The sequence below is a fragment of the Balaenoptera acutorostrata genome, chromosome X, assembly GCF_949987535.1.
Source record: "Balaenoptera acutorostrata chromosome X, mBalAcu1.1, whole genome shotgun sequence".
Classification (NCBI taxonomy): domain Eukaryota; kingdom Metazoa; phylum Chordata; class Mammalia; order Artiodactyla; family Balaenopteridae; genus Balaenoptera; species Balaenoptera acutorostrata.
In genome coordinates this window covers 35997001-36019302 of record NC_080085.1, presented here as the reverse complement: position 1 = coordinate 36019302, position 22302 = coordinate 35997001, and the positions used below count along the sequence as shown (strand labels likewise).

The following is a 22302-nucleotide window of genomic DNA, read 5'->3' as shown; positions in this document are numbered from 1 at the left end:
TAAAATGTTTTACCTGGAAGAAACCTGGTGCAGTCCACTCACTTGGAAGAATCCAAGACCCAGGGTCTGTCCAGGGTCAAATGGAGTTTCTGTTACACATCTCAGCAGAGTTTCTGTTTGGAGCACTGTGCTGTCTCTCCCAGTCAGTCGGGAACTTTTTTAAGCTTCAAAGAACATGATCCAAAGCAAAGGTCTTCTGGAGACTTGATGTTATTTGGGAAAGTTTTTTAAATGGTAATACCATGCTGAGTTATCTGATCACTGTAATACTGGTTCTCCATGAAATTTTAGATGCTTTATCTAATTCTACTTTAAGATGATTTAATTGAGCTTCTGTGACTATCAACTACCAAATTCTAGTTTCAAGCATCTCATTGCAGTTAATATCTGTTTTCAACTTTGCTTGATTCTCCATTCATTTCTGGTCAGAATTGAGGCCTTCTTTGCCTTTCTTCTATGTCTTATTTCTGCCTTCATCTCCTGCTTCTCACCCAACTCTGCCACTATGCAGAAGCAGGTGACTAAACTTTTATCCTTCCCTTAACTTACCTTTTATCCTTCTGTTTTTGGTTCACCTTACAATGGTAATCACATCAATTTGGCAGTCTGAGATGTCTTTATCAAGGGTCAGCCCTTTCCTATTTGGAGCTGAATCCTTTCTTTCATGTAGAAATCTACATGTATATACAAGAAATGTATTTTTATCTGCAGGATAATATTGTCTCAAATAATTTTATTAATAGAGTTAAATTTTCAGGCATTTTCCCTTTTAAGTGTGGTTTTGAAATATTAATTGCATTTTTAAACATGATGCATTCAGTGGATACTTTTTTCCTTATTATAAGTCATCTCTGAATGCGTTGTGCAAATCAAAAGATAGGATTCAGTGAACAGAATTTGCTTTTGATGCTTATGAAGAGAAAACCCATGGATGTGAATTTTGATATCATGCTTGATACTTGGAATTGGTGCATACTTTGTTACAGCTGGAAAACACTTAGCATTTGAATCTTAGGTTTCATCACAAACTATGTCTTTTGCCTCTTTTGTTAACCGAGTTCCATCAAAGGGACTGGATGCCCATAGGGATTTTGCCTAATAGGTGGTTTGGGTCTTTAGTGTGTTTCAATGTGACTTTAGAAATTTCAGTAATAAATAAAATTTATACAAGTTTCAGAGAACTACCAACTCTCTAGTTAATTTTCATGAAGATGTTTTGGCTAGTAGTCTGGTTTAATATTAGCTTAACCTTGAAGAAATTGGTCCTGATTTGCCACATTCTTTTCTCCAACTGCTGAAATGAGGACTCCGCGCTTCCAATGCAGGGAGCCGCGGGTTCAATCCCTGGTCGGGGGACTCAGATCCCATGTGCCGCGGCGCGGCCAAAAGCTAAAAAAAACAGAATGTATTAGAAGTATTTTCAGAATTAGAGAGGAAGAAAGCAAAAACTTTAACAGAACATATCAAGTTATTAATAACAGGAGCGCTGAACTTTATGTTTGAAAACTAACGCTGAGTGAGCTAAGTGCAAGCATAAACTAAAATATACATGATTTTGAATTTAAACACCACTAATAACTTTACTATGTTGTAGTTAACACAGTAACCTGTTCAGCGACAGGATACTAGATGGCCTGTTAGTCATTTTTTGGATCATGGTTAATTTGATAACTTCAAGACATACAATTTTGCTACTCTAAATCTGGGTCCAATTTCAACATAAAAAAAGATATTTCTTTCTTTCATGGTTTCTTCCCCAGAAGAAATACCTATTACATTTTACTTTAATCCAGTTTACTATCATCCAAGTGTTCCTGATATAAAATCAATACACAGAAAATTATAAGAGAATTTATGCTCAGGGAACTTAAGGGACAGAAAGGAAAGATGTTAATGTATATTTCATTGTTCCTTGTGGAATTTCCTTTTTCATGTGGTTTAATGGGAATGGACAGTTTGTCTAAGGGAATGATTTGAAATTTACTTGGGATGGATTTAGTATCGAGGTTTTTAAGAAAAAATTAGCAGAGGCCAGCCAGCATTGTGCTGCAGAATTCCAGGAGACTATGATCCGCTCACGGTTTTCTATAAATTGCCTCCATTTCCAGGTGGCCAGTGATTTGTTAAAATACTTTGCCCAGGAATGACTGATTGATGAAAGGGCACGTTTAGGTCAACATAAAATAATAGCTAATATTTACTGAGAGCTTACTATTGCCAGGCACTAAGTATTTCAGACTGTATTGTCACAACAACCCAGCAGGGTAGCCCTCCTTTTACTGTGAGTAAACTGAGGCCTAGAGAAATGAAGTAATTTGCTGAGATCAAATTAAGATTGCTTAAGATCAACGAGCTAAGAAGCAGCATTTTGAGTCCAAGGCTAACACTCCTGAATACTGCCACTTTGCTGTGAAACAGAAAGTCAGGGGAAGGCTTCAATGTTTAGACTCTTCCCTCAGAGCCTTTTGACTACACACGATTTTAAAATGTTTTCCAAGCTCAAGAAGCTCACTAAAAGCAACTAAAATTGAGATGACCTCTTGTCATTTGGAGTTGACAAGCCATTGCCTTCTGACCCTCATGGCACTTATTTGGAACTTAGATTACCTTATGCAAGGAGCTCTAATTATCATATGACGAAGAGTACTAAATCATCTAAGCTCGATGCTTCAAGACCATGGTGGAAGAAGTCCTCATCCCACTCGAGGCGATGCAGCCCTCCAGAATCCGGGTGATGTGTCGTCCGTCCTGTTTGCCTCTGCTAGGTAGCCCAATGGCGGATGTTTTTGAGCTTTGTGTCGCCTTGGCACACCGCAGGCGCATAACAGGTGCGCGGTGCAGACAGCCAACGGTCAAATTTCACTAATGTCCAGATAGGCTACAGCCAACCTGCGGGCTTAGGATCCAGTTAAGTAAACTTTCTAGAATTGTATAACGCAAGGAACATAAGTAATTCAAGAACTGTGTCTTGAGCACCCTCTTACACCTCTACAATAAAAAAACCCACAAAACAGGAGCACAGGCTTCAGGAGAGGGAGCCCAATCGTTGGCTGGCGAGGTCTCAGTTTAAGGGAACAGAGTAGAGGCTTCCTAGGCGAGCACCAGACAAAGTACATAACGCGTCGGTCGTCATCTAAGACGGGGGTGGGGCCGACGTGCCCCGGAAACTAGAACTCCCTGCCGCCTGGCGGTTGGGGGAATCCGGGGCGCCTTCGGGCGGGGCCACGCCCACAGCGCCGCCGTCGCCTCGGGCGCGCCCAGGCTTCCGCGCCTGCGCACTACCGTCCGCCCCCGCCCCTCGCTCCGTGGCCCCGCGGGCTGGGTCCCGGCATGGTTCTCTCTGAGCTGGCCGCGCGCCTCAACTGCGCCGAGTACAAGAACTGGGTGAAGGCGGGTCACTGCCTGCTGCTGCTACGCGGCTGCTTGCAGGGCTTCGTCGGCCGCGAGGTGCTCGCCTTCCACCGCAGCCTGCTCGCCGCCGCCCCCGGCCTGGGCCCCCGCGCCGCCTGCCGCAGCGGCTCGCGGTGCAGCCCGCGCGCCCGCCAGGTGAGCACCCGGCCCGGGGTCTTGACCGTCGCCCCTCACCCCGTCCGCGGGCGCAGGGTCTCGTGCCCTCCCCGGAGCCGGGCCGACCGCCGTGCCTGGGGTTCAGATGCCCAGACGCCGCCCCTCCCTCCCGGGCCCCTCCTCACCGCCGCCCCCTGTAGTTTCAGCCTCAGTGTCAGGTGTGCGCAGAGTGGAAACGGGAGATTTTGAAACATCACACCAGCAGAAATGGAGACGTCCACTGGGGAAACTGCCGGCCGGTCCGCTGGCCGGTCGACGCCTGGGAGGTGGCCAAGGTAAGCACCTGAGGTCGGGAGGGTAGGAGGAGTTGGCCCACCAGGTAGGAGTTTCCTGGAGCCCGGGGCGTCTGTTGGGTCTGTGTGGGAGCTGGGGTCCCATAAACAGATGCAGAGAGAGATTGGGCTTTTGATCTAGGATGTAGTGTCTAGGCGGCTCAGGGCTGTTATATCGGACCCCAACGCAGCTTAGTAAAGTAGAAGATTTCAACAAGAGACGCTGGGTCAAGATGTAGAGCGAGCATCATGGGCACAGGCACAGAGGGAGAAGCAGGCAAGGCGTTTTGAGGGTAGGCTCCCTGAGTAGCTCACTTTGTCTGTAGGGTGCCATGAGGATGGCAGAATAAGCCAAGGGAAGTTGGGGCTAAGATAGAAAGGACCTTAAGTGCCTAGCTAAGGAGTAAAACTTTGGGGAGGTAGGGGTGGGGTAGGCAGCCAGATAAAAGGGGACTCTTCGGCCCGTTTTCAGATCTTGGCGATGTGACTTACTAGCTGGGCTGATTGAAGAATTTTTTTTGACATTTTGATATGTGCCAGAAGCCCAGTAGGAAGGGGGGAGGGGGAGTCGAAGTAGCCTCCTAACACAAATTCGCCTCTGGAGTCAGTCTACATGCTAGTTACCAGCAGGCACAGGCTTGGTGCCTGGGAAGCAGGGATCAGAATCTCTGCTCAGCTGCTGTGGTGCACCATTGGGCCAGCCTCTGTTCCCTAACCTCAAAAATGAGGAAGTTGGACTATATCGGTGGCCTCCAGACTTTTGGCTATCGTGGTCCAGTAAACCCACCATACCCTCTCCCCCTCTTGTTTGTTGCTGCCATAGAATTGCCAACTTTTGCTTTTACTTAGAAAAGAAGAAAACTTAAAACTCTACCCTTTGCTATGACCGTCCCTCACCTGTTTGTTTTCTGTCGCTGCTTTCATACCCTCAGAATCCTCTTGAAGCCCATGCCACCTGTTTCTGCCACTCTTTCCCTTCTTCATTGCCGTCACCCGCAGACCTAGTCCAACCACATGTGTATATTCTCTCTCCAAGCTGGACTCCCCGCTCGAGCATCCTGTGATCCTCTCGACCTCAGCCTCCCACTTGCATACTTACACCCGGACTGTGTCAGCACAGGGAGCTGCGGTGTCCAACATCCTGCTTGCCCTCGGCGTACTTATTCAACCCGCCCCCACCTCTGCCCCACCCCTTGTCCCTCTCCAACGTCCACAGCTCTGAGGCTTCCACTGCTTTCCCAATCCCCAGCAGCCTCTGCCCTCCCAGCTTCCTTTGCTTCCTCAGCCAGCCCAGATTCCACAGTCCATCATTCTGTTCAGTCCCTTGCAGTTGTCTCGGTCTTCTTCCTCCTTTCTCTGCACTTGCCAGGCTCAGCTCCAGCCCTGATGACACCACACCTGCTGCTCTGGGGAAGAATCTTTCGAGGGATCTTTCGCTTTCAGTTCTTGATCACGAGCCCAGCAGTCTGGCCCTGTCTCTCCGTAGCCTCCTGTTCCCGGAGACAACTGTTGCTGCCTCTCCTCCGCCGAGCTCCCACTCCTGTTCCCCCACCTGCAATCCCAGCTGCTAACCTTGCTCTCGCTTTCTTATCTTTTTACCAGACCTACCGACCTACCTCCATGTGCACCATCTTCTTCCTTCTGCTACAAAGGAGGAAGGGCGTCTCTCCTCTTACCGCCCTGTCCCTCCACTTGAGTGTTGGACCTTATCCCCTCCCACCTGCCCAAGGACTTTGAGTCTCCACTCTTCCGACCTCCCAGCTTACTCCCATCACCATACAAATAGCCTTAGTACTGCCTTGGTTTATTCAATTTTTTAAAAAAAGAGATTCAGTATAGAGTTAATATATGACTTAGCAGTGCCAGTCCTAGGTACATACCTGATGAAGTGGAAACGTGTCCACACAAAAACCTGTGCACGAATGTTCATAGCCGTACTCTTCACAATAGCCAAGAGGTGGAAACAACACACATGTCCATCAACTGATGAATGGATAACCAAAATGTGGTCTATCCATACAATGGGATATTATTTAGCCATAAAAAGGAATGAAGTACTGATACATGCTACAGTATTGCATGAACCTTGAAAACATTATGCTAAGTGAAAGAAGCCAGTCATATATTGTATGATTCCATTTATATGAAATGTCTAGAATAGCCAAATCTATAGAGGCAGAAAGTAGATTAGTGGTTGCCAGGGCCTGAAGGAGAGAGGGGGCAATAGCTAATGGGTAGAGGGTTTCTTTTTGGGGTGATGAAAATGTCCTAAAATTGTGGTGATAGTTGTGCAGCTCTGTGAATATACTGAAAACCACTAAACTGTAAATGCTTAATTTTTTTATTGAGGTGTAACTGACTATAATGTTATATTAATTTCAGGTATACAACATAATGATTCGATATTTATATACTTTGTGAAATGATCACCACAATAAGTCTAGTTAATGTCCACTACCATGTGTGGTTGCAAATTTTTTTTTTCTTGTGATGAGAACTTTCAAGATCTACTCTCTTAGCAACTTTCAAATACTGCAGTACAGTATTATTAACTATAGTCACCATGCTGTGGATTACATCCCCAGGACTTATTTATTTTATAACTGGAAGTTGGTGCCTTTTGACCCCCTTCACCTATTTTGCCCACTCCTCCACCCCCCACCTCTGGCAACCACCAGTCTGTTCTCTGCATCTGCGAGCTCGGGTTTTTGTTTTAGGTTCCACGAATAAGTGAGATCATATGGTATTTGTCTTTCTCTGTCTGACTTCTTTCACTTAGCATAATGCCCTCAAGATCCATCCATGTCATCACAAAGAACTGTGTACTTTATTTATTTTTTTAGCCATATTATTACATTTTATTTTATTCATTGAAAATAAATAATTATCAATGAATCCTTTCTAGATTTTCTAGTTTCCCAAAGTTCCCTGTATTCACATTCTTTTTTTTTTCACACACACACACTGTATTTTATTTTTACAAGAGATAAATAAACTGACACCAGGCATTGTAAATGGATGACCACAACAAAAGCAACAGTGATTGCAATTACCAAACATGAGACACACTCAGACTATGTCATAATATTGACATTCAGTCCAGTAATCCTCCACTGTAACAGCTCCTTTACTTTGCAGTGATAATTGATTTGTATATTTTTTGCTTCTGAGTCCTTGGGGGATTTTTTTTTTAATTCAAACAGAAAGTCACAAAAATTATAATCATCCTCATCAGTTCACTCAGTCCCATGTAATTAATTTTTTTTTTCATCTTGATCTTTTGTTAGCACTTTTATGAATTCATCAGTTTTCCATTAGAGTTCTGAAAATGCTTATTCATTCAGTTCAGTAGTATAGTCAGTTAGCAGAAACCTGTACTTGTCAGAGTCTTTTCCATGAAGAACTGTGTACTTTAAATGGGTGAATTATATGGTATGTGAATTACATCTTAATAAAGCTTTAAAAAAAAAATTGAGTGAATACTTGGAAAATAAAATTTGAAAAGAAAGAAAAACTTCCTTCATCCATTCCGTCCAGCTGTCTTCCCATTTCTCTAACTGCCTCCCATATACATACCCAGTAGAACTTCTCAAAAAGTGCTTTATGCCTAATTCTCTTTTCAGGGTTCATGCAGGTCCCGTTGACTCTTCAACCCACTCCCCTCTGGCTTCTGCCCCGCCACTCCACTGCATGTCTTGTCAGGGGCACGCGTGACCTTCAGTTCTCTGGCCTCGTCCTTCCTACCTCTCAGATATTCGGCACTGCCGCACTGCCGGCCACTCTTCTTGAAACAGCCCTGGCTTTGTGACAGCCTCCCCTCCTGGGTTTCCTCCTGTCTCCCCGGCTCCTCCTTAGCCTCCTTCTGAGTGTCGGTTGGCCTTCCTCCGGCCTTTTCTGTCCCTCCCCACCCCGCCTTCTCCCCTGGTGATACTGCCCAGGCCCGTGGAGTGAAATATTAAATACTACGTTTCTGCTGACGGCTCCCAGATTCGTACCCCTAGCTCTGCACTCTTCTGCGCTCTGGAGGCCCATACCCAGCTGCTACTTGATGCCTCCACTTGATCACCTCCTGGGTACTTCGTCTTTACTTCTCAAGCAGGACTCTTCATCTCTCCCCGCCAGCCTGCACCCATGCCCCACCACCAACTACCTACAATCATTCTTGCTTCATCTGTTTCCCCCCACCACCCCTCTTATTTGTACGAGCAAATTATTTTTGGAATCCTCCTCGCCATCTGTACATCACAGCTCTCGCCCCCTCTCCTGCCAGCTTCCCACCTGGCCACCTCTGTTGCTCTGCTCACCCCTGGTTGGTCCTTCACACAGCAGGATGTGCGGTCTTCATGTGGGAATCAGATCGCTTTCTTCCTTTGCCCAAAACCCTTGGATGGCTTCCCGATGTCCTTAGAATAAACTCCAAACTCCTTGTCAAGGCCAGTAAGGCCCAGCATGTTCTGGCCCCTGTTTATTTCTCCAACCTTGTCTCCTGCTACTCAGTGAAGAGACAGGAGGGGGTAGTGAGAGGCAATAACGTGTGTTTCTCACCCAGTGCTTGTCACATACGGAACCTGGCGGTAGGCGATACCATTTTAAGAAACAGCTTTCAGAGGCAAGGAGGCGGCAGAGCCTCTATGTCGGCTTCTGGTTCTGAGGAAAGGAAAGAAGTACTAGAATAAAACCTTGACGTGGGAGAGACAGGTTTATATTGGTGAGAAAATGCCAGACTGGACATACCTTGTAATGGGAAAGAAAAACTCTGCTTGGTTTTGAGGCAACTAAGGCCCCTCCCACTTTGGATGTTCCTCTCAGCCACAGTTGGAATAAGCAGTGTTTCTTTTCTTCTTTTTTTCCTCTATTGCGTCAATTTAGTTTGCCCGTGATACATTAGTTAAGTTCTTTGTTAACATTTGTAACATCCATAATCTACTTCTTTCAGCGGGTTGGCCAGAGACAGTGATGGTCTTGGCTACTGTACCTTTTGATAGGGGCCATTCAGTGTGTGTAGAATTCTTCTCAATTACGTGAGGCCGAGGTGTGTGATTCTACCACCATCAGGAACAGAGCCCTGACTCTCCTTGGGGGGTGTCGGCCCATACCACGTGCCTTTTTCAGAATAGCACCATGAGCAGCCCTGTAGGAAGGTCTCTTTATTTAGAGTTCTTTTTTTGCGAGTCATTTTTCATATGTCATCTCTTCTAGTCCCTTGGCAGGAATGTACTCTTGAGCTTCGTAGCTTGGTAAAGTTGTTGCCTTCAGATGTAAATTTGGAAATACTTCAGGAAAGAAATATGCCCAAGCCTTGCTATGACACCATTTGGGGGGTACACACCATAAAGTGCTACAAAAGGCAAGCTCATGCTAGAATGAGGCCATTCTGTTGTATCTAGTATCTCAAACCCTGGGACCCCGTCTGTAACGCCTGTGTAGGTCCTGCTTACCTTGCACCATCAGCATAATAATTGCCAACATTTGTGACCTGTGTATTAGCATGTGGCAGGCACCGTGCAAGTGCTTTACCCGCATTAACTCATTTAATTCCCGAAACATCCTTCAAGGTAGATGAGGACAGTTAGCCCCCATTTACTGATGAGGAATCCGAGGATAGGTAACTTGCCCAAGGTCACACAGTTGACAAGTGGCACAGCTGGGATTTGCACCCCAGCTCTGTCGCATTCCAAAGCCCAGACTCTTAACTTTCTACTACCATACTGAACTTTCTCGAGTAATTTTAAAGTGTCCACTTGGGAGTAACTATTACTTTTAAATCTTCTTTAACAACTCAGCCACTGAAACTTCAGTAAGGAAAAGAAAAGGGTGCTTTCTACCCCTGCCTCCTGCTTATATGCCATTAAGAAAGGACAATTAGGTCAAGCGTATAAGTGTCTCTAATAGCAAGTGGACAGATAGAGCAACTCTTCAGTTATTGCCCTGGGCTGAGGCTTGGCTGCCGCACTGTTTCCCGACTTGTGTTTTGGACTCATGAGGCTCTAACTTGAAACCCCAGTAAGAGAGTTGCAGTCATCATTTGCGGAACAGGCACATAACATTTGTCCCACTAGCCCCATATAGATAGATGTCTCCTAGGGTCGGAGGAGACTCAGGTGCCCCTTGGGCCTCCCCTGCTGCAGGCCTTCATGCCCCGAGGACTGGCAGACAAAACACGACCCGAGGAATGTGACGCGGTTGCTCTTCTAAGTCTCATCAACTCCTGTGATCACTTCGAGGTTGATCGAAAGAAAGTCACAGAGGTAAGAACTGTCGGACTGAAAAGCAGACAGAGTCGGTGGGGTGGGTACTGTGAAGACCAGCCAGGAGCTACGCCCCGTGCTGCTAAAGCAGCCGTGTGGGCAGAGCTCACGGCTCTCCCCAGACAGTGGTGTGCGAAGGAGTTAGACTTTGGTCCACAGTTGTCATCGCTGAGCAGGCAAGCAGGGCTCACATCACATGCACCTTCTGTGATGTCCCAGAACCCCTGTGCGAATGCAGGCGGGAGACTGACCCTTCCACCCTCCCCTGTTGAACTTTTCCAACAACCTGCTGTTGCACTGTTTGCCACTAAATCGACGAGCCTCAAATTTCTCTTCCCTGTTCTGCCATAAACAGAAGCAAAGTAATCTTCCATATTAAAAAAAAAACAAATGCAGAGTAATGCGTCATTCTGTCCACTGGATGCCAGCATTTGAATCCTGCCCTTCTCAAAGCTCATTGGCTAAACAGTTGCAATTTACCTAGAACTGAAGAAAATAGAAACACTAATGGATAAACAGTGTCAGAACAGATCGCTACGCTTGTCAGACTTCCTCTGGGAGATTTAGACTATCTCCGTTTCACCAGAGAACAGCTCTGGCACATTTGTTACTCTAAGGATCCTTGAAAAGGGTATATAGCATACCTGGATTATTTATAATATGTAGAGAAAATGCGTGTATATTTTGCTAGCATGCCAGCAGCTGAAAGGACTGAGAATCCTTTATCATCAGCAGACTCAAAAACTATCACAGTATAAAATCAACCCCTTTGGTAGCTTTTAACCAAGAGTGTAGAAGACTTGGCATGAATTATATATTAAAAGATTTTTGCATTGTCTGCTTCGGCCTTTGGGTATTCTCAGAGCCAGTAGCCAATAGTCTTGCTCTTTGGCAGGTGGTTTTAAGTTAGGGCATTTGGGGGATTGTGCGAGAGATACCCACCCAGCCACAAGATTTCAAGGACTAATGACAGTTGTAGGCTTGTTTGTATTTCTTACCCCAATTAATTTATTCAAGTGGCCGGGGGTTGAACATCCCCCTCAAGCCTTGACAGCACCTGCAGGCCGCACACTTGTGGATTTTAGAATTAACAAGGCCTTTCAACAGTCTTTCTCTGGAACTACAAAATCTCAGTTTACCCCACTATTGGCCTTTGAAGGCTTTTCTCTTTTTTTGTCTTTCTATAGGTGATTAAGTGTCGTAACGAGATCATGCACTCTTCAGAGATGAAAGTGTCTTCTGTGTGGCTTCGAGATTTTCAGATGAAGATCCAAAATTTTCTGAATGAATTTAAGAATATCCCAGAGATTGTGGCGGTATACTCCCAAATAGAAAAGGTATAAAATCACGTTTAACAGTTCTGGCATAAAGAACTAAGGGGGAAAAAAAGGAACCACAGTCACTCATTTAGAATTTGAAGCTTATTAGATTTAAACAAAATTCTAGAATGTAAGCAGGGGAACAATATTGATATGAAGTCAGAATTGTGATTGGGCTGAGCAGCTTTTCTGTGGTCACGGGATGTTATTAGAATGGATCCAGTCAACGATGTTTAAATACAAATTCTTTGAGTAACCGAGTAGAATATCTTTTTTTTTTTTTGGAATATCTTTTACATTCAATCAGTTCATATATTCGGTAACCCAACAGCTGTTGACATCTGACTGGGCTGTTTACATCCCTGAGGAAGATCAGCCAGATGGGTGTGACTATGAAACAGGAGTTTACCTGAGTGAGCACCAAGTAAACGAGATAGAGATGGAATTACTAAAGGAAAAACTTCAAGAGCTATATCTTCAAGCAAAAGGACAAGAGGTGTTGCCTGAAGAGGTAAAAAAAAAAAAAAAGCATTATATCCTCTGTGTGAGTAAACAAAACAAAGAAAGGCACCAGGGAGGAAGAGTAGCACATTTTAACTTATTAACGGTTATGTTTCTGCTTTAAAAGTCAAATAATTTCCAGAAATGGATATTCTTTTGGCACAGATTACTGTTACCCTTAAACAAATGTTTTCACTCCATCAGCAAACATTTGGGTGCCTAATATGTGCCACAGAGTGGAAGACCACAGGAAGGGCGACCACAGAATCCTGAACCGCAGCCTCCCGCGAGTGTCCGCAGCTCAGAGGGGGGATTGCAGAAAAAGGCTTTGCTGAGAAGGCGCTGTTGAGCTGGGACTAAGAATGAAATCAGAGTTCGGCAAATTGGCAAGAGCAGAAGGGCATTCTTGGCAGAAGGCATTTGAAAGACTAGCCTGGGCCAGACAGTGACGAGGCGAGCGTAGGAGGGAGGTATGGTCGGATGTGAGGGTGGTCAGGTAGGTCGAAGCTGTATTTTGAAAGGTCTTCTATGCCTCACTGTGGGGTTTGGACCTTATTCCCAAAAAGCAGTTGGGAGCCAACAGAGGTTTTAAATCAAGAGAGAGTAAATGAATAGATCAGATAGGGCTTTTAGAAAGTGACGTCTTAATGGCACTTGGAGGTTGGAGAGGAGCCAGGAGGCTCTTGCAGTTGTGTGAGGGTGAGAGAAAGAGGACAGAAGCTAGAGGTGTGGGGGAGGAGCCGGGTGCTGGAGGCACTACTGGGGCCAAGCTGACGGCTCGCAGTGGCTGGTTAGATTACTTGGGGCGTGGCTCGGGGCTGGCAGGAGGCGGCGAAGGAGGGGTTAAAGGATTCTAGCTCAGGACACTGCATGCTAATGATCGTCTCAAGTACAGGAGATATGAGTCCCCTTTGTTACATGCAAGATATTAAAAAAAACTAACAGTAGTAGAATTATATTTTGGTAAGGTTCAGAAATAGCCCAGCACTTGCTGGATTAGAATTCCAGATTCCCAGGATGTCTTGGACAGATCATTTTACCTCTCCATTCTACCTTGTCCGAGGAAAGTAGTTTTACTGGCTACCTCATGAAACACAGCGTGTTTTAATACAAAGTGTGTATTTCATTTTTTAGGCCATGCTCCATAGTGGTCCATATGCCTATGTTAACTTCTGACCTTGACCCAGGTGCTTCACTCAGCTTGATGAGCTCCTTTAGCACAGGGACTAGGTACCAGTGGTTTTGGGGGGTGCACCCACCCTGGCACACCATAGGTATTTAAAGTGACGAATAAGGCTGTTAAAGCTGTTTTCTAAATCCATCTGTTTCATCTGGCTTTATTTTTTTTTTTAATTTTCAAAAAATATTTATTTGTTTGGCTGCATTGGGTCTTAGTTGCGGCGTGCGGGCTCTTTTAGTTGCGGCATGTGGGATCTAGTTCCCTGACCAGGGAGCGAACCCAGGCCCCCTGCATTGTGAGTGCGGAGTCTTAGCCACTGGACCACCAGGGAAGTCCCTCATCTGGCTTTACTTTAAAATGCCATTAGAACCATCCCCAGTTTTCTTTCCGCTGCTCTTTTTAAAAGCAGAGTCAGACGACAGAAGAAAACCGGGGGATCAGGCTCATGGTCCCTGAGTCATCAGAAATTCTCTCCTCTTTCTTGAGGGAGCTGCAGTTCTTTTCCTGTTTGTGTAACAAAGAGCAAAATGCATCAGTAGCAACACGCTGAAACCAGGAGTCTCTGCAAGGTGGGAGCGGGAAGGGACCCTGGTAATACCCTGCTTTATAGCGACCCTAAGGGGCAGGCGCTGATGGGCTCAAGGCCTCACGGCTGGGGTATGAGGGGTGGCCCGGGGGTCTTCCTGCTCTGGCCCTGGGCCTGCCTTCCCACGTGCCGTGCAGCAGCTCTCATGTCACCGAGCAGCTAGCAATTGTAAATTTCGACCCTTCATTATCTCTGTTTTACAGAGAGGAAATTGGGGTTAATTGGCTTGTCCTCTGAGTCCCAAAGTCTCTAGATAAAGGTGATAAATTCTCGTTTTTCATGGTTTCTGTTCAGTGGACCGTGGCATTTCTCTTGATATTTCAGTTGATCAAAATGTAAGTTCGGATTGATTGGCACGTTATCTGAAGGATGGCTTTCCACGATGTGTGGAACAGACCTCTTTTGAAAGTTCAGCACCAAACACGATTATTCATGTTCTTTTGGGTTAGTCTCCAAAGTCAGAGGATTTGATAAACCAAATTTCAGTGACTCTAAAACACTATGAATTGCAAGACACACCATTAATTCAGTCACTTGTAAGAAAAAAAAAATGCTGCCAATTTACTGTAAGACACTATCAATGGTAAGGTGCATTCTCATTCGAGATGTTAAAATATGAAAAAAATGTGCAATTAGGAATCAAGAAATGCAGTGGTTGTATTATGACCATGGCACTTATTCTGTGAATGTTTAGCAAGACCTGTTTCTGGTGTTCATTAAAACAGCAGGGCTCGGGTTGGAAAGCCAAGTTGAGAAGAAATGGTTAATGGTGGTGATTTAGTACGACAGTCCCCCCAGAGGCATCAAGGAGCACGGGAGCGAGTGCCAGGGACCACGAAGCAGAGAGAGCTCATCATCTCCATTCTTTTCTGTCCAATTGGCGAGCCTTAATGATAAATAACATTATAAAAGGGGGCTCCCATTAAAATACACTGTGCGTACATAACTGTGATTGTAAAATGCGGTCCACCTCGGAGCCAAATGGGAGCAGCAGCTGCCACCCAAGAGCCCTTCACATACGCCTGCCGGCCCTTGGTGCTCTGTTAGGATCTGGGGGGTTCAAAATTCAACCGAAGAACGTTGAGTGCAGTAAGTGGCTAAAAAACATGCAGAGAACTTGCACATTCTTTAAAATCATTACTGATTTCTTAAACCCTGGTTGGGGGGGTGGCGCTTTCAGGGGGAAACTCAGGGAGAAAGTGACAGAATGCAGTCGAGGCAGGGAAAGGAGGGAAGTGACACTCCATTGGTTATAGTGCAGATTTATTTCATGAGTGAGTGCCTACTACTTGCCAGGCGCAGTTCTAGAAGCTCGGCGTGCATCAGTGAACAAAACAGACGATAACCGGTCAGCATAATAAGTAATGACGCGGCGAGGTAGAAGGAGGAGGACTGTGTGCAGCAGGGTGTGGGGGTCAGGAGTGGCCGAATGTGGGTGGGGGCTGGGCCGCGTGGGGTGGCCAGGCAGGCCCCACTGGGAGGCTGAGACTTAGCGATACCGTGGAGGAGGTGCGGAGCAGCCGTGTGCGCTTCTGGAGGAGGAGCACTCGGGCGGAGGGCAGGGCAAGCTAAGCAGGGTGGCTGGAGTGCGGTGAGGAGCTGAGAGAAGGGAAGCCTTGTGGGCCGTTGGGAGGATCCAGTCTCTTCCTCCTGAGACGGCAGCCACACTGAGTTCTGAGCAGCAGAACGATGAAGGGAGCACGCTGGCCGCCGTGTGGAGGATGCAGGGCCGGGGGCCAACGATGGAAGCAGGGAGACATTAGGAGGCTGCCGCAGGTACCAGGTCAGAGAGGTGGTGGTTCAGACCAGGGTGGAAGGGTGAAGAGTAGAGGTGGTGAGAAGGGGGGCACGTGTGGTGTGTGAGAGAAGGAAAGGCGTCAAAGACACGTCCAAGGGTTTTGGCTTAAGTGCCTGGGAGTATGGAGGCACTAAGCATCTTTTGCCTAGAACAGCACCTGCCTGGCACATAGTAGATTGTCGGTACACTTTTGTTAAATGATTGTCGGAAGGGAGGAATGTACCAGACACAGTGCTAGGTGCTTTTAGTAGATTATTTCTAATCCTCACAGGAATGCTTGGTGGCGTTGGTGTCATCATCCTATATTTGCATACATGGAAGTAAGCTCAGAGAGATCAAGTGTCTTGCCCAAAGTCACACAGCTAGTTAAGTGGCAAAGCTGGGCTTCAATATCCAAGTCTGTCTGACTACTTTTCTAGCACTTTGTTTTTCCATCTTTACTTCCTTTTCCCATTTAACATATAAACGTGCACAAGCCTTCCCCATTCTTAATAAATTTTTTTAAAAACTCCTTTTGACTCTTTCTCCTCCCCCCAAGCTAAAATAATCACCCCTCTTGAGCACATTTCAAGAGCAGAGAGGGTCAGGAGGTGACAGCACAAAGGATCATAGCTCCCAAGTCATCAAATGAGAAGGTCTATGGGAAGGGAGGACCCCACTCCATCTTGGAGGGTATGTGTGGTGCACAGACCAGGCCGGCATGGTCTCGGGCATCTGATGGGAACCAAGGAATGGGAAGAACCCTGGGGTGCATCTAGAGCACCCGGCACAGGCAGTGAGTGCTAACGGTGCAGTACCCACAATTACTAACGTACACTGTGAATTATGTCATTGATGTAATCTTCATTTCACGTTTTTATGGTTTCCAGATTTATTATTTAAAGCCCAGGTATCTTTCAGGAGCTGTAGGCTTGTTTCTAGCCATGTAATAAACAGCTCCAGCTGAAGGGCACATCCCCGTCTACTTAGTAACCTATCTGAAGACCTCTGGTCATCCTCAGCTCCACCCTGGCCCTCCCTGTTCCCTGTTCATCCTGGCCACAAGCCCTAGCCAGTCTTCCCTTCCCTCCCATCCCTGGCAGCCATCGTTCTGCAACCGACCGTCTCATTTGCTGGCATCACAATAACCTGGTGCCTGCTTAGGTTCTGCCCTAGCCCTACTGCACCAGAGTCAATTGTGTACATCTCTAAAGTTTAAGAACCACCACTCTGGCAAGAGTAGGGTACTCCACCACTTTCCTTCGTTAGATGTCGATCATCTTGACTTAGCTTGGAATTGGGGGTCCCTCATTTTAAACAATTCACCACACCCTAAAATATTAATAACTCTCTTCTTTGTAATAATCACAGTGACCAGTGAGGGTATCCTTGGATAAGCCGAGTGAAAACACTTCCGTGGTACTATTCTAAGAATACATGCTTTTATTAGTTTAAATGTCAGGAAGTATGTTACTGGTGGGAGTTTAAATTGGTATAGCCTCTAGAGATGACAGTTTTGGCAAAATCTATTAACATTAAAGCAGAAAACTCTATCAATTAAAACTGCATTCCACTTCTAAAAACAGATCCTACAAAGAGCCTGTCACTTTATGCAAAATGACACATGTCCCAGGTTAGTTACTGCAGCAGTATTTCTCTTAGCAGAAGGTTTGAAATAATATGTTAATATATGAGACATCCATAACTGAAAAACTATTCAGCCATTAAAAAAAATAATGAGGCCACTCTTTATAATCTGATATAGAAAAAAATCAGTTGAAGAACAGTGTCTAATATGCTGCCATTTGTGTTTTTAAAAATGTGTATGTGCCAATTATGTCTCAATAAAGCTGAAATTTTAAAAAGGTGTGCACATATATACATATATGCTCACGTGTAAATGCATGGCATATCTCTGGAAGAGACACAAGAAACTTCATTGTGGTCACCTTTAAGAGGACCTGGGTGACTGGGGACAGGATGTGGAAGAGGACCAACTTTTTACGTTGTACCCTGTGTTCATCTTGAATTTTGTACCAGTATATTTATTACTAGTAAATATGTATGTATATTTTATAAATATTGAATAGTAATAAATGTACATATGTATACATATTTACTAGTAATAAATGTGTACAAAATTCAAAATGAAAGAGCATTATATGTGAGTGTATACATTTGTATATATGTGTGTGTATATACATATGTGTATGTGTAAATGTATTTAATCATAATAAATGGGTACAAAATTCAAAATGAAAGGGCTTTATTTTATTTTTATATATACATATATATGTATGTGTATGTATACGTATGTGCATATATATGTGTATACACACACACACACACACACACACACACACACACATATAGGTATAGACATATAGCCCTTTCGTACAAATGCAGGAAGTTTTACAGCAAAAAAAAAATCATCTTTTAAAATTTTTTTCCAGTTTTATTGAGATATAATTGACATACAGCACTGTATAAGTTTAAGGTATACAGCATAATGATTTGACTTACATATATCGTGAAATGATTACCACAATAAGTTTAGTTAACGTCTGTCATCTCGTATAGATACCAAAAAAAGGAAAAAAATGTTTTTTACCTTGTGATAAGAATGCTTAAGATTTACTCACTTAACAACTTTCAAATATACCATACAGCAGTGTTAACTATTGTCATTGTGTTGTACATTACATCCCTAGTACTTATTTATCTTGTAAACTGGAAGTTTGTACCTTTTGACCACCTTCATCCAATTCCCTATTCCCACCTCTGGTAACTGCAAATTTGATCTCTTTTTGTATGAGTTGATTTTTTTGTTTTTGTTTTAGATTCCACATATAAGTGAGATCATAGAGTATCTGTCTCTCTCTGTTTGACTTAACATAACGCCCTCTGGGTCCATCCATGTTGTCTCGAATGGTAGGATTTTCGTCTTTTTATGGCCAAGTAATATTCCATTGTGTATATATATACCACATCTTCTTTACCCATTCATCTGTTGATGGACCCTCACGTTGTTTCCTTGTCTTAGCTATTGTGAATAATGCTGCTAATTAACATGGAGATGCAGATATCTCTTCAGCATGGTGTTTTTGTTTTCTTCAGATATATTCCCAGAAGTAGAATTTCTAGATCACCTGGTAGTTCCTTTTTTAAGTTTTTGAGGATCCTCTATACTGTTTTCCAGAGTGGCTACACCAATTTACATCCCCACCAACAGTGTACGAGGGTTCCCTTATCTCCACATCCTCGCCAACATTTGTTACCTCTTTCTGATGATGACTGTTCTTTTTTTTTGGCCGTGCCGCATGGCTTGTGGGATCTTAGTTCCCCGACCAGGGATTGAGCCCGGGCCTTTGGCAGTGAGAGTGTGGAGTCCTAACCACTGGACCGCCAGGGGATTCTCGATGATGACCATTCTAACAGGTGTGAGGTGATACCTCATTGTGGTTTTAATTTTCATTTCTCTGACGATTAATGATGTTGAGCACCTTTTCCTGTACCTGTTGGCCATTTGTATGTCTTCTTTGGGAAAATGTCTATTCAGTTCTTTGGGAAAATGTCTATTCAGGTCCTTTGCCCATTTTTTAATTGGGTTGTCTGTTTCTTTTGCTATTAAATTGTGTGAGTTCTTTTTATATATATGTGTGTGTGTATACATATACATATATAATTTTTTTTTTTTTTGGCTGCGTTGGGTCTTTGTTGCTGTGCACAGGCTTTCTCTAGTTGTGGCGAGCGGGGGCTACTCTTCCTTGTGGTGCGTGGGCTTCTCACTGCAGTGGCTTCTCTTGTTGAGGAGCATGGGCCCTAGAGCGCGCGGGCTTTAGCAGTTGTGGCTCGAGGGCTCTAGAGCGCAGGCTCGGTAGTTGTGGAGCACGGGCCCAGTTGCCCCACGGCATGTGGGATCTTCCCGGACCAGGGATCAAACCCGTGTCCCTTGCACTGGCAGGCGGATTCTTAACCACTGCACCACCAGGGAAGTCCCTCTTTATATATTTTGGATATTAACCCCTAAAAGCAAAAAATTTTAAGGAGACAAGCAAACACTCCCTTGTGTGGCCCCAGAACCAGCTATTGGTACACATGAACAGGAGCCAGTCTTGGAGCTAGTAAGTTTTTCATCTGAATTTCAAGTCTGCTATAAAATTATCTAAGCTGTGCATTGTATGGTTTCTTCTTACAGATCTTAAATCAACTGGAAGTGGTGAAAGAATTTCTGAGAAACAACGAGGATCTTAGAAATGGTCTCACAGAAGATATGCAGAAGCTAGACAGCCTCCATCAACAGCCTCAAAAACTGGACTCGAAGGAACCTAGGGCACAGACACCTGAAGGGAAGGCCTGAAGTGAGTTTAAGCATATGATGGTAAATAAGGACAGAATAGCCTCATCTCTTTAATGTCTGTTCTCTTAGGTAAGGCCATAACACACATAGTCTCATATGAAGTTCCCCTATGTCCTTATTATTTGAAAGAAAGGACATGGAGCTTTGTGCTCTTTCTAATTGATGGTTCTCACATCTGTGAACTAGTTCAAGATAAACTCCCTGTCAGCTTTGTTTAGTCAAGTATACCTGAAGTCATTGGTCTAGTCTTAAATGAATCAACTTTATGACATAATCAAGAAGCATTTCAGCCCTAAAGTGATGCCAGTGATGCCTCACTCTTAGCCGTGGCATGAATAATAGCAAATTGTTAACTTTCTTAAGAAAAACTTGTTGGAACTTCCCTGGTGGTCCAGCGGTTAAGACTCCGCGCTCCCAATGCAGGGGGCCCGGGTTCGATCCCTGGTCAGGGAACTAGGTCCCACATGCCACAACTAAGACCCAGTGCAGCCAAATAAATAAATTAACTAATTAATTTTTAAAAATACTTGTTAAAATAAGTAACTATCGTCAGTATTTTACTTTTTTTCCTCAAATGAAGAAAATTAATTATTTTCTTTTATTTTAGGTTGACCTTCAACAAAAATCAGGCATGTTCTGTGAAAGTCAGCTGGGCTTCCATCTCAGCCATCCTTTTCTGTGCAAAAGGGAAAACTTACCCAAGTACTCCACTCAAACAAAAAGGAATTTGTGTCATCTTTTCCTGGACTTTCCTTTAACTCTTTGGGAGTTTTTTTTTTTTTTTTACATTCCTAAACTTGGTGTTATGTGATCTGTACCAGCCAAAAAATATTAGATACTCTTGTGCCAAACTTGATGTCATCCGGGCTTTTTTGTTTGTTTTTTGGGTTCTGTTTTTGGTTTTGTTTTGCTGTTTAAAAGGTGAGATTCTTTTCTGGTCCTAAAACTCTAACTGCTTAAACACTAAAGGCTGTGTTCGGCCAGGCCTGTGTGAAGGGCCACGCAGAGTTCTCTGCCCACTGGCACGCAAGTCCTGTGCCCACACCCTTGCCTGAAAGTCCCATTCATGAGGATGCCCAAGGGTGGGCTGTGATGTACATGTTGAGATGTAAATCCTTTTTGCCAGCAGGCAAGGAAAAATGTGCCCAAAAGGCCATTTTCTAGCCATTTCCAGTTAGTACAGAACTGTTACTACCTGTTTCTGGTAGCTTGAGGCAGTAGGACAAAGAGGTGGGCTGGAGAACACAGTAACTTGACTGACCAAAGCAGGGGGAGGGCCCAGGCCAGCATCACAAGCAGGGATGTCTGGGAAAATTTTGAGGTTGCTGGCTTGTTTATGGCACTCTTAAGAAAAGTCAGCCTTGGTGGCAGTCACAGCTCTTCCGGTTCAGTTATAACCTGAATGCCCACCACAAGGCCTGGCCCTTGCGTGCTCAATGAATATTCATTAACTGAAGGGTCAACTGATAGCTTAGAGGTATTCATAGACGCAAATGTTAGTTACACTGTTAACTAAGCCTTGTCCTTTGTTATGAGATTGAGGAATGAAATTTTAATATTCTTTTTTTTTTTTTTTAAACATCTTTATTGAAGTATAATTGCCTTACAATAGTGTGTTAGCTTCTGCTTTATAACAAAGTGAATCAGTTATACATATACAATATGTTCCCATTTCTCTTCCCTCTTGCATCTCCCTCCCTCCCACCCTCCCCATCCCACCCCTCTAGGTGGTCACAAAGCACCGAGCTGATCTCCCTGTGCTATGCGGCTGCTTCCCACTAGTTATCTATTTTACACTTGGTAGTGTATATATGTCCATGACACTCTCTTACCCTGTCACATCTCACCCCACCCCCTCCCCATATCCTCAAGTCCATTCTCTAGTAGGTCTGTGTCTTTATTCCTGTCTTGCCACTAGGTTCTTCATGGCCTTTTTTTTTTTTTCCCATAGATTCCGTATATATGAGTTAGCATACTGTATTTGTTTTTCTCTTTCTGACTTACTTCACTCTGTATGACAGACTCTAACTCCATCCACCTCATTACAAATACCTCCATTTCATTTCTTTTTATGGCTGAGTAATATTCCATTGTATATATGTGTCACATCTTCTTTATCCATTCATCTGTCGATGGACATTTAGGTTGCTTCCATGTCCTGGCTATTGTAAATAGAGCTGCAATGAACATTTTGGTACATGACTCTTTTTGACCTATGGTTTTCTCAGGGTATATGCCCAGTAGTGGGATTGTTGGGTCGTATGGTAGTTCTATTTGTAGTTTTTTAAGGAACCTCCATACTGTTCTCCATAGTGGCTGTATCAATTTACATTCCCACCAACAGTGCAAGAGTGTTCCCTTTCCTCCACACCCTCTCCAGCATTTATTGTTTCTAGATTTTTTGATGATGGCCATTCTGACCGGTGTGAGATGATATCTCATTGTAGTTTTGATTTGCATTTCTCTAATGATTAATGATGTTTGTTGAGCAT

At 44.3% G+C, this 22302-nt stretch overlaps 1 protein-coding gene across 3 annotated transcripts; it reads left to right on the top strand.

The window, feature by feature from the left end:
• Positions 1-3279: 3279 nt before the first annotated feature.
• CXHXorf38 (chromosome X CXorf38 homolog) lies at positions 3280-20666 on the top strand. 3 transcript variants are annotated; one of them, XM_057537532.1, is made up of 7 exons: positions 3280-3546; positions 3708-3842; positions 9968-10087; positions 11275-11424; positions 11738-11917; positions 19649-19811; positions 20418-20666. In XM_057537532.1, exons 1-6 carry the CDS (start codon positions 3331-3333, stop codon positions 19808-19810), a joined length of 963 nt encoding a protein of 320 aa, XP_057393515.1. In that variant the 5' UTR covers positions 3280-3330; the 3' UTR covers position 19811; positions 20418-20666. The 3 variants fall into 3 exon arrangements, with proteins under 3 accessions (XP_057393515.1, XP_057393513.1, XP_057393514.1); XM_057537530.1 differs by having other exon boundaries at positions 11714-11917; XM_057537531.1 differs by having other exon boundaries at positions 11714-11917; positions 19649-19831.
• The last annotated feature ends 1636 nt before the right edge of the window (positions 20667-22302 follow it).